Raw genomic sequence first — 11,543 nt, 5'->3', positions numbered from 1 at the left:
AACCGATAAATATTTAACGAAGCTTACTAATCATCAATAATGTAGGAGATGTTCCTCAACTAAACATGCAGGTATAATAGAATAACTCCCTCTGTATTTACATCCCGCGGCTGGGCAGCAGGGGGCGGTGTTGTGACAATAACTGGAACACATGGGAACGTCATTACGTCTCAACCAATGAGCATAGCTACCATTACCGTGGTCCCGCCCAGAAGGCATCCCGCCTTGATGACTAACAGACAGCTGAGTGGCGCTCTGGTTCGGTTCGAATCTCCGGGACCAGGTAAACTTTTCTCTGCTGTGTTTGGACCGGGGGGGAGGCGCGGCGTTACGGCTGGTTCTGGTTCTTCCTGTGGTCAGAATTGGTACCGGTATGTTACTGAAGCTAACAGCGGAGCTAACAGCTAGCTGCTTCCTGCTGGTTGGTGTTAGGCTGGTTACACTGTTTAAACTGGGGTTTAGGGTGATAACTAGCGGGTCGGAAATACAGGGACTCAGATGGACCAGTACCATCAGAGCTTATCACTCACGCTAACTGCGGAGTTAACTAACAGCTAACTATCAGCTAACAGGCGACTAGCAGGTTTAAGTTTCCGCGCGCCAACTCGCGTGCACGTGATGCAAATAAAGAAGATCCGTCACAGTCTCTGCACGCGCCTGATCCCAGTGCACGCGCTTGACAGTATCCAGCGCTGACTGACATTAACATCTTGTCTCAGTGGCGCCAGACTCCATTCAGATTTCGGCGGATTTAACTGAATAAACGCAGCAGTTCGGTTAAACTGGGTCATTTAGCACTAGTTATTACTAGAAATGAGTCTGCATAGGTTCGGCCACGGTTCGGAATCAGAACCCAGCAGTCTGGAACAGAACCACAAGGAAAAGCTATTAGGCACGGTCCACTTCAGGTCAGAACAATACACGGTTCTGGTTTCACTTGGCAGAGATAGAAATCAGCTAGTCTGTTTCAATGGTAACTATTGCTGGGAATACTTTGATTAGGCTATTGATAACAGTTTAATAAAAATACATAATTACATTATAACTTTAACTACATCAGAAACTTTATTCATTCGGCATGAGAACTCCTTAAAAATGGTTTTTGTTCAGTTTTTCCCTCTTCTGATTGGATGTCCTGTAGTTTATGAATATTGACTCTTTCATATCAACACCTGAGCTCTCATGTGTAAAACGTGTGTATACATAAAAACTGTGCAGCGCCATATTTTACGCACAACTCGTCATGTATTAAAATGAAAGTTTGCGTAAATATACGCAAACATTTGACCTGCAGTGAAAATGTGCAGCAGCCACACAAACTTTTTCTGTGGACAATAATAAACTAGAAAGAGTCAAAACTCACTAAATCCACTGAAATCTGATTCCGTTATTTAGACCAGGAAGCATCAAACCCCATGATTTTATGATTTTAATATTTTAGTGTTTAAACCATGGCATTTATCCTCAGACAATAAGCTAACACACACACACACACACACACACACACACACACACAGAATAAAGAAAAGAGAAATAAAGGATGTGAAAACCTCAATGTAAATAATCATGTTGCTCAGTTTGTGTCTCATAAAGATGAAACTCATCGTCTGAATGCATCTATTTATTCTCACTAGAGAGAAACCAGGGCTGATCAAACAGTTTGATTATTGAAGGTGATCAGGTGTGGAGACAATCCCAGGTATATCAGTAGCTGCACCAAAGTGAGCCGCTACCTGAGGAGCTTTGGCTCTGATGGAGAACATGGAGCCATTGATCAGTTTTCTGCAGTCTTTACACATACAGTACAAACTGTAGCTCACAAAACGCACATTTCATTAATAAACTAAACGAAACATGTTATTGTTGTCTTACCTTTACTTGTAAATGAAGTCCATGCGCTGCTCATTCTGCGCAAAAATATCAGTTTATCCAAAGCCAAGTCTGGTGAAAAATAAATATGCCAAGTTTGTTAAATCTTAGCACACTGGAAGCCAGACTAATCATCAGTAAGTGTTTTACTTTGGAACAACTAGTTTTGTACACCGTGTATTTTAATAGTAATTAAATTGTAGAAAATTATAATTTAAATTGTACTATAATGTACTTTTTTGGAACAACTAAAGTTACACTTAGTATACTTTAACTATATGGCTTTTTATGTAATATAAACATGCTCTTAGTTTATCTTAAGTGTACTATTTTTGTGATTGAATTACTTTTAAAATATATTTAGTGTATTTTTATAATATTGGGATTACATATTTTATATATTAGTAGTGTGATGACAGTATGCTACAATTACACTTTTGTATTATAATTGCTAATGAAGTAACTTTGTAGTTACTGAATGTAGGGCTGTTGTAAACAAATATTTTAGTAATCGAATAATCTATCGATTATTCTTACGTTTAATCGAGTAATCGGATTAAAAAAATATATAAAATAAAATATTGGTGGGGATGTGCTGTGGTGGCGCAGGGGTTAAGCACAACCCACACAAGGAGGCCTTAGTCCTCGTCGCGGCTGTCGCAGGTTCGATTCCCGGCCTGGCGACCTTTGCCGCATGTCTTCCCCCTTCTCTCATTACCCTCTTTCCTGTCAATTAACTATCAAATAAAGGCCACTAGAGCCAATAAAACCTTTAAAATATATATATATATATTGGTAAATCTGGCATAACAGCAGTGTTACTATCAGATATCAATATCAGTAAAAGTTTTCATATTTGAGCTTCCCTAACAGTTACTTCTCTGTAATTTAGAAAACTAACCTGCAACAATAACAGCTCACTTTCTAAGTTAACCTGAAGAAAAGATATACAAAAACCTGAAATTATATTCAATTTAATAGTAAAGATACGCTTATAAAAAATGTCTATACTTAGGCCTGTCGCGATAAACGATAAATCGATTAATCGTACGATAAATTAAAACTATCGACGTCATTTCAATTATCGGCATTATCGTCTCTTCCGGCCTTTTTCTCTTTCTGTTGATGACACCGAATGAAAAAAGGCTCAACTCCGGTGCTCTCCACCGACTCCTCCCTTCCTCATTTCCTTAGTGTAAAGCCCAGCGCACACTACACGATCTTAGAGCTGTCGGCCAATTGTCGCCCATTTTCAAAACCTGACAGACCAAACATTAGCCGACAGAAATCCTAGGTATAACGGTTCAATCGGGTTCGGTCCTGCCGTGTGGTGTCCAACAATGGGCACAAAATAATGGCTGCAAGTCCAGTGAACTAATTTTAAAACCAGGCATTAATCAATGCTTTACTACAATCTACCTGCAATGCATGTGGCTAGTGTCAGCGTAAAGTCCTGACTGAATGAAAATCATTATAACCTGTTTACGTCACGTTAACGAAGAACAGCTGAAAAGTTACCAGGTTTATCAACTGCGGTAACAATTTCGCTCCAACTCCTCCTCTTGTCATTTCTATATTCTTTGCATGTTGAATAAACATTAATGTTGTTTCCACGTCGGCTGGACTTCGGGTGCCTTGTCAGCTGGTTGGGATTCCCCGACGTAATTTCCCATCAGAAAACACGGAGGAGAATCCGTGCTTTCTGATTGGCTGCCTGTCACATTCAACAGGCTGCGTTAAGCTCCCAGTGGGGAAAAAACCCTGATTTGGATCGGAGCGGCAACGATGATCTACCATAACACACCACACAATCTTAGAAAGACCAACGTTCTAAGATTGTCGTAAGGGGAAAATAGGAGCAAAAAATCATGTAGTGTGAACTATTGCATCAGGTAGTCGATGTGCCCATCTTCTCTATTTAAATCTAATTATTACTGAAGGGCAACATAATATACAGACTTCATAATCTGCACTCTTTTGGTTGAATGCAGTATTTATTTCCACTTTGGCTTTATGTTGTTTAGTTTTTATCAAGTACATTTTTTGTTAATGGAGACTGAGAATCCATTTTGTTTCTGGTTGTTTTGTTTATTTTGTTTATCAGCTCCAGTGTTAAATATTCTTTTGAAAATAAAGTGTATCTATCTTTGGCAGGAAATCACATGCATTATTACGTCATTTCCATTAAATCAGTGTAAAAAGATCTTCAGACAATATTATCGTTTATCGCAATAATTTTTTGAGACAATTAATCGCTCAGCAAAATTTGCTATCGTGACAGGCCTATCTATACTCCAGCTTTTCGTTTGTCTTCATCTTCAGTCAGTTTGATAGATGAACTGTCACCTTGCCCCATACCTGTCGAGCTTTGGGTTTGAGAAAACGGGAGATGCGGATTTGGGGACTTGGGGCGGTGGTGGGGGGGGGCAGGCGAGCAAACGAACGTAAGAGGGGAGGAAATAGACCAGGGGACGAACGTAAGAACTGGGGGAGCAATACACGATATGTCTGGCACCTTAGTTCGCCACACTCAGAAACTTGTCTACCAGCTATGAACCGCCACGACGCTCCGCCAGCCGTTTGTTCAGACCGGGATGATATGAAATTTATTGTGAGGTTCGTCCGTAAAGCTACACTTAAACTGTAACCATCAGCTACTCAGCCGCCCGCCGTGTTCAGTCTATCAGCTCACCTGTATTAATACCTGCAGCTCTTCCTGCCGTTCGCTCTGAACCAGCAGCTCCTGGAGGAGAAAGGCTGCCGTACTCCAGGCATGGCGCCAGTCATTTTAAAGATAGAATAGAAATCAACTTTATTGTCATTGCACTGTCACAAGTACAAGCAACAAGATGTAGTTTGCATCTATCCAGCTGTGCTCTACGAGATATAAATATTTATTTACAGATGTACAAGACTATGTATGTATGGACTATAAGGGGTTATAGCAAGAGATATAGATATTGTGTATAAATATAAATATGGTAGCTACATGCACAGATTATACAGATTATACAGAATATATAGAATATACAAGAATGTTAGGGAATGGATTATAGATAAATAATGGCAGATAAAATGTACAGGTTGTATGTGTGTGTGAAGAAAACAGTCCGTGATGTGTGTGTGTGTGAGGATAGTCCATGTGTTATTGTTGTATGAGAGGATAGGGGAGTACAGTCCTTATAGTTTATGTCAGGAGGCGTTCAAAAGCGTGACAGCTGTGGGAAAGAAGCTGTTCCGGTGCCTGGTGGTTCTGGTCCGTAGGCTTCTGTAGCGCCTCCCAGAGGGCAGGAGGGAAAAGAGTGTGTGTGCTGGGTGAGTGGAGTCCTTTGTGATTTTCCTGGCCCTTTTCAAACACCGCTTCCTGTAGATGTCCTTGATGGCAGGGAGCGTTGCCCCGGCGATATACTGGGCAGTTTTCACCACCCTCTGCAGCGCCTGCTGGTCGGAGACAGAGCAGTTCACGTACCAAGCTGTAATACAGTTGGTATTACAATAAGATGCTTATTGGTCCCCCAAAAACAACGAAACCCCGGACATTATCATGGATCAATAAAATCCCCACGAGCCGAACTTGAAAATTGGACGTTATGATGATAACACTTTGTTTTCGTCAACAACTCAGAGGCGGAAGTGAGAGCTCTGTGCAACGCAAGTAATGGGTGCGCTAAATAATAAAACATAAATTGACAAAGCTTTGAGGTAGATACATTTTCCTCGAGGAATTTTAATAATCGAGATACTCCATTATTAATTAGGTACAGCTAGCAACACATTAGCAGCCTTCGTCCCTTCGGCTCTTTTCACGACCCACATTTCATTTCCATCGGTTCTTGTCCAGTTGTCGTCTAACTCGGACTAGGACGTCACCAGCTGGAATTTACCAAAACTACTAACTATTATCAAAGACTTTTAATTCAATATTATGCGAGTAAATATGCCGAACTTGAACAGCGTCTTTTATCTTCTCTGGCTTTATGGCTTTTCTTCTTTTTATGGCGCTTTTAAAAAAATACTGAACGTGTGCAATACCGCCACCATCTGGTCTGGAGTGTGAACTGAAGCTAATGCCGTTCGTACATCTGAAAATGGATTGGGTAAAAACAGCTTCCGTGTTTTTGTTAAAAAACTGAAAACAACAGATCATATTTGGAGAGATGTAAAACTGAAGATACTTGCTACATTTATTGTTAAAAGGGTCCACAATTAGTTCAACATGTTGGCCTTAATATGTTGCAATTTTTCTATTACCTAAAAAGTTGCTGTTTGTATTATGCCAAAACTTATAATTACTTAAAAAATGTACATCTTTTGTTATATCACCCATGGAGGTCGCCATTTTTTCACCAATGGGTTGATGACGTCATTAGGTCCATTCTGTACTGGAGTCCAAAGAGGAAACACAGCAAGGCTAACTTTACCTGAGTTCTTGTTTATTATATTGCCTATTCATAAATGAAACATTCATTGTTTCATTTTGAACCTGAAGGCAGCAGCAGTTCCTACGGCCAACTCTTCGTCTTCCTCTGTTTGCTCCTCCTCCTCATCACCTCTTGTTATTTCTAGTTCTGATTGGTTTCAATGCGCTCCAGTTCAAATTAAAAAGGCTTAATAACGTTTCTCATCACTGTTTTGGCTGGAGGAGCCAGGCAGTTGGACCGTTACATGTCATTTACCCAAAATGCATTGCAGCGTGAACAAGATGGCGACATTCCCGTGACAATATTTTATTAAAATTTATAAAAACTAAATAACCTACAGTGTTATTACTGTATTATTTTTACATCTAAGATAAATATTTCCCAAATAAGGTCTATTTTTATAACTAATCATGGTTCCTTTAAGGGCAAGTATTGTTTTTGTTGTAGAAGCTCTGTCACTGAACAGGCAATGTTTGATGTTTTGAGGCATGAGAGATGTAATTTAAAATATACTGAAATTTCAGTATATTTAATAGTTTTCTTTTAAAGTTAGCTTTAAGGAAATTTTTAAAAATTTTATTTTAAAATATACACAAGATCTTTAAAAGCATTTCATTACTTGAACAAATACATATTTTGTTCACTTAAAGTATGCTTTTATTTAATATATTTCTTTAAAGTGTATTGAGGTAGAATAATATTTAAGTGTGTTTAAACTTTAAAGTCATAATGTCTGCTTCAATTGAAAATCCACTTTAGAAAACTGTTTAAGTGTAGAAATGTAGTCTTCTGACGTCGGAAGAGAGGAGAAAACATTAAATATATCGCTGCACTTTACTGTATGGCTAGCTCCATGACTAGATCCTGTTACTGTCTCTTACTCTGCAGTTGTGGAGTCACAATGTCTGGGTCATGAGCGCCCCCTGCCATGAGGCCAGAGAACTGCCTGCCTCACCTCCAGTCTGTTCTCTGGTTTCTGATCGCTGCTCAGCACAGAAACACGTTACACACACAGTTGGTGACAACAGACACTGAACATTATGTATATAAGCTAAATTATGGAAAATCAGTTCATACATTAAATGTTTTTAACCATTTTATTGGCGACATACAGACAAGAGGAACAGGCTCCCATAGAATAGCAGCCAGTTCAGTTAGTGAGAGGTTGATCAATCCCAGGTGAGGCTCAACTCACTGCTGCCTCACCTGCTGCGTTTTTGAATGGGAAATTGCAAAAATTCAGCAAAAAATAATCAGAATTGGTTAAGCCAAATGAAAAATAAATACTTTATAGTACAAACCACAGGGTGAAAATGGCAATATAAATGATTTTATTACATAGAATTTTTCCATGATGCCTCCCCTGACCGCACGTCACTGGTGCGCAGGTATGAGCAGGTACGTACGGCTTTATACATCAGATTTTCTAAATTTGTCTGTATGCCAAGGTGTAGTGTGAAAACTGCACACTCTGTTATACCTGAGGCCTCTGGAGTTTTTATGATGATTTCTTGAGGGTGAGAGAAAAGGCTTTTATTGAAACATGGTGGAATTAATCTCTGGCGCCCCCTGTGGTGCAGGAGGTCATTAGACATAAAAACTTTTTCAATCTGAAGGCAGAAGCTTAAATTTTTCAGGTGTTGATAAATGTGTGGATTACAGATCAGAAAAGATGTGTAATATTTCTGCTGCTGTGAGATTGGAGAGCTGAGTCTGCCCTCTGCTGATTGGCCGTCCAGACATTTGCCCTCTGCTGATTGGCCGTCCAGACGTCAGACAGGAGCGAAGCGATGGACGGCTCTGCTGTCTCTGAGGAGGACGATCTGCAGAGAGACGAGGCGGCTTCCCCCAGAAGCTCCTCCAAGATCTCAGGTATCCGGATTCTCCATCGGCCCGCAGGGTCTCTGTGGCCAGAACCAGAACTCTAAAGGTTCTGAAAGTTCTAATTCTGCTGCAGATGGTGGAGAAATCGTTGAAGGGAAGCGGACCAAAAAGACTGTGGACCGGCTGGATTTTCAGGCTCCGAAGGCTAGGGAGAAGCTGAAAGTGGCAGATGGTAAGACCCGAACAGGACCGGTCCTGGATCGGTTCTGGACCAGTACTGTTCGGGTCTGACAGGTAACCGGTTCTGATGTGTTCAGGTGGTGGAGACAAGCTGGGAGACATTCCTCGGACCAACTACGAGATCACCAGGAGGAAGGCGGAGGAGCTGAAGCTGCTGCATGCCATCCTGTTCGACCGACCCGGGAAGGTAAAGAGCCAGGAAGAGGGACTCGGACCCGGTGAGATCTGATCCAGACAAGTTCAGCAAAACCAGAACTCCTCAGTGGTTCTACTGGGTCTGAGGAAACTCTTTGACCTGGTTCTGCTCAGCTACTCTGGGTTGAAATAATGATCGCAATAATGATCACAGTTAGCGTCCCAGCTAGCGTCCCAGCTAGAGTCACAGTTGGCGTCCCAGCTAGCGTCACAGTTAGCGTCCCAGCTAGAGTCACAGTTGGCGTCCCAGCTAGCGTCACTGTTAGCGTCTCTGTTGGCGTCCCAGCTAGCGTCACTGTTGGCGTCCCTTTTAGCAGCACTGTTGGCTTCCCAGCTAGCGTCACTGTTAGCGTCCCAACTAGCGTCACAGTTAGCGTCCCTTTTAGCATCACTGTTGGCGTCCCAGCTAGCGTCTCTCTTGGCGTCCCAGCTAGTGTCACTGTTAGCGTCCCAGCTAGTGTCACTGTTAGCGTCCCAGCTAGCGTCACTGTTAGCGTCCCAGCTAGCGTCACTGTTGGCGTCCCAGCTAGCGTCACTGTTGGCGTCACTGTTGGCATCCCAACTAGCGTCACAGTTAGCGTCCCTTTTAGCATCACTGTTGGCGTCCCAGCTAGCGTCTCTCTTGGCGTCCCAGCTAGTGTCACTGTTAGCGTCCCAGCTAGTGTCACTGTTAGCGTCCCTTTTAGCGTCACGCTAGTTGGCATCCCAACTAGCGTCACAGTTAGCGTCCCTTTTAGCGTCACTGTTAGCGTCCCAGCTAACAGGCCAGAAGGTCTCCAGCTTGTGCCTGAGCAACAGAACCGGGTCAGCAGCTGATGGTTCCTGATCTGATTCTGCTGAACAGAAACATCTCCATGGCCTCCTTTCTCCACCAGCTGAACCGGGTCCTGGTTCACAAAGCATTCCATCTTTCAGTTTGTAAACTGCTCCGTTCTACCAGAACCCGGTCAGTAACGGTTCTGTGTCTTCTCAGTCGGCCTCGGTCAAGAAGAACCTGCGGCTGTTCAACGGCTTCCCGTTCGCCGCAGACAGCCAGGAGTTCACCAGGAAGAGAGACAAGATGCTCAGGTGGGTTCCTCAGCTGGTTCTGGATCCCTGGAGCGGTTCTGATGGAGGTTCTGATGGACCCGTCTCCCCCAGGAACTCGAATCTGACCAACACCAAGCTGAAGCTGGTTTGCTCCATTCTGGACCTGGAGAAAAAAGGAACCCACCAGGATCTGATCGATCGGATCCTCATCTTCCTGATCGCCCCAAAGAACAGCGGAAAGGTGATCAGAAGCCCCGCCCCTCTCTACTGAGGCTCCGCCCCCTGCTAACGGCTGCTGTCGTTCCTCCGCAGCGCGCACCGGTGAAGAAGAAGCGAAGAACCAAGAAGAAACTGGTCGGCGGCGACTCGCTGGCCAAGAAGAAGAAGAGCATATCCAGAGCCAGCGGCACCAAGAAGTCCAAACCCGGCAGCAAATCCAAAGCCATCGTCATGGACTCCAGCAGCGACGAAGACGACGACGAGAAGGTGGAGGCGGAGGCCGGAGGTTCTGATGCAGAGGAGAAACGGTCAGAACAGGAGGAGGAGGAAGAGCAGACTGACCAGTCAGAGTCTGATGAGGTGAGATCATCTTGGTTCTGACCCAAACCTGTTGCAGAACCCTGAACAGGTTCTGGTTGTTTCAGTCCTCCAAGCCCAAGTTCAGCAGAGGGAAGAAGAAGCAGCAGATACCATCGAAGAAGAGACCCAGGAGCCAGAGCTCTGACGGAACCAGCGAGGCAGAGGAGAAGGTACCAGCCCCTGGTCTGAATCTGGAACCGGAACCGGGTTCTAACGGAGAGCTCTGCTGTCTGTTTCAGCCAAAGAAGAAGAAAGTAGCCGGCGCCAAAACCAAGAAGGCCGACAGCAGCAGCAGCAGCAAGAACACCAACCCAGGTGAGCCACAGCTTCAGAACCTGAACTGTGTCCAACCCAGGTCTGGTTCTGACCCCTGCGTATGTTGACCTCTGACCCCCACGGTCCAGCCGAGGACAGCTCCGACGAAGACGAGCCGCTCATCAGGATGGTGAAGAAGGCTCCGACAGACGAACAGCTGAGGAAGACGGTGGAGAGTCTGCTGAAGGAGGCCGACCTGGAGGAGATGACCATGAAGCAGATCTGCCTGAAGGTCGGAGCGCTGACCCCGCATGACCTCTGACCCCGCCGGGCCCCGCATGACCTCTGCTTTCTGCTGCAGGTGTTTGACACATATCCAGAGCACGACCTGAGCGGCAGGAAGGACTTCATCAAGCAGACGGTCAAGACCGTAAGTCTGACCTTCTCACCCTCATCAGCCTCACCACAGATGGTCCAGCCTGGTTCTGGTTCTCCCTGGGTCCAGAACAATAAATCAATAATATGTATAGACATGTGATCAATATCGATAGATAATGTCTTATAGAATATGTAATAATTTCACTGAACTGCACGGCATTCTGGGAGATGTAGGCAGAGGAAAGGCTTTAGCTGCTAAACTTCTCATGAGCTAGCTGGATAGCATCAACTCGCTCGCTCTTTGGTTGCCTAGCAACAATGTGTAGCATAATTTGCGCGGCAGCTGTTTCAGGTTTCTAGCCCTCACCAGAACTGGACTGGGTCCAGAACCGGACTGGGACCTGTCTGAGTCCTCCAGCAGGGGGCGCCATATCCTGACAGGAAGTGAGCGTCATGCTGTCCTCTTTGTCTCCTCACAGCTCATCACATGAAGATGCCCAGGTGTCCATGGCAACAGGCTCCACCCTTGTTTTCTGTTATTATGGGATGTGGTCAACAGGTTTTTACGTTGGTTCTGTTTGTAATGAAGTCGATCCGTTGCAGAGGCGCGGCGCCCCCTGCTGGACGGCTCCGCATCAACATGTTCAATAAATTTGTACATTTTTCAACAAAGTCGGTTTGGACTCTGATTCAACATGCTCCCTGCAGGACCGGTTCTGGTTCTGGTCCAGGACAACAGCTGACCTGCATGCA

At 44.1% G+C, this 11,543-nt stretch overlaps 1 protein-coding gene across 1 annotated transcript; it reads left to right on the top strand.

Moving 5' to 3' along the window:
* The first annotated feature begins 195 nt into the window (after window positions 1-195).
* Window positions 196-11,462, top strand: dek (DEK proto-oncogene). The gene is made up of 12 exons (XM_014474204.2): window positions 196-283; window positions 8,030-8,162; window positions 8,248-8,346; window positions 8,432-8,541; window positions 9,523-9,617; window positions 9,690-9,819; window positions 9,891-10,157; window positions 10,223-10,327; window positions 10,397-10,472; window positions 10,562-10,704; window positions 10,774-10,842; window positions 11,270-11,462. The coding sequence occupies exons 2-12, from the start codon at window positions 8,081-8,083 to the stop codon at window positions 11,279-11,281; spliced, it is 1,188 nt and encodes a 395-aa protein (XP_014329690.2). The 5' UTR covers window positions 196-283; window positions 8,030-8,080; the 3' UTR covers window positions 11,282-11,462.
* The last annotated feature ends 81 nt before the right edge of the window (window positions 11,463-11,543 follow it).

The sequence above is a fragment of the Xiphophorus maculatus genome, chromosome 3 (genome assembly GCF_002775205.1).
Source record: "Xiphophorus maculatus strain JP 163 A chromosome 3, X_maculatus-5.0-male, whole genome shotgun sequence".
Lineage (NCBI taxonomy): Eukaryota > Metazoa > Chordata > Actinopteri > Cyprinodontiformes > Poeciliidae > Xiphophorus > Xiphophorus maculatus.
The sequence above is the reverse complement of the archived record's forward strand: the minus strand, read 5'-3'. Positions and strand labels throughout refer to the sequence as shown.

Coding starts and splice junctions, on each gene's coding strand:
- dek (XM_014474204.2), top strand. CDS start 8,081: ATGGACGGCTCTGCTGTCTCTGAGGAGGACGATCTGCAGAGAGACGAG. Junction 8,163..8,247: donor AAGCTCCTCCAAGATCTCAG/GTATCCGGATTC, acceptor ATTCTGCTGCAG/ATGGTGGAGAAATCGTTGAA. Junction 10,158..10,222: donor ACCAGTCAGAGTCTGATGAG/GTGAGATCATCT, acceptor TGGTTGTTTCAG/TCCTCCAAGCCCAAGTTCAG.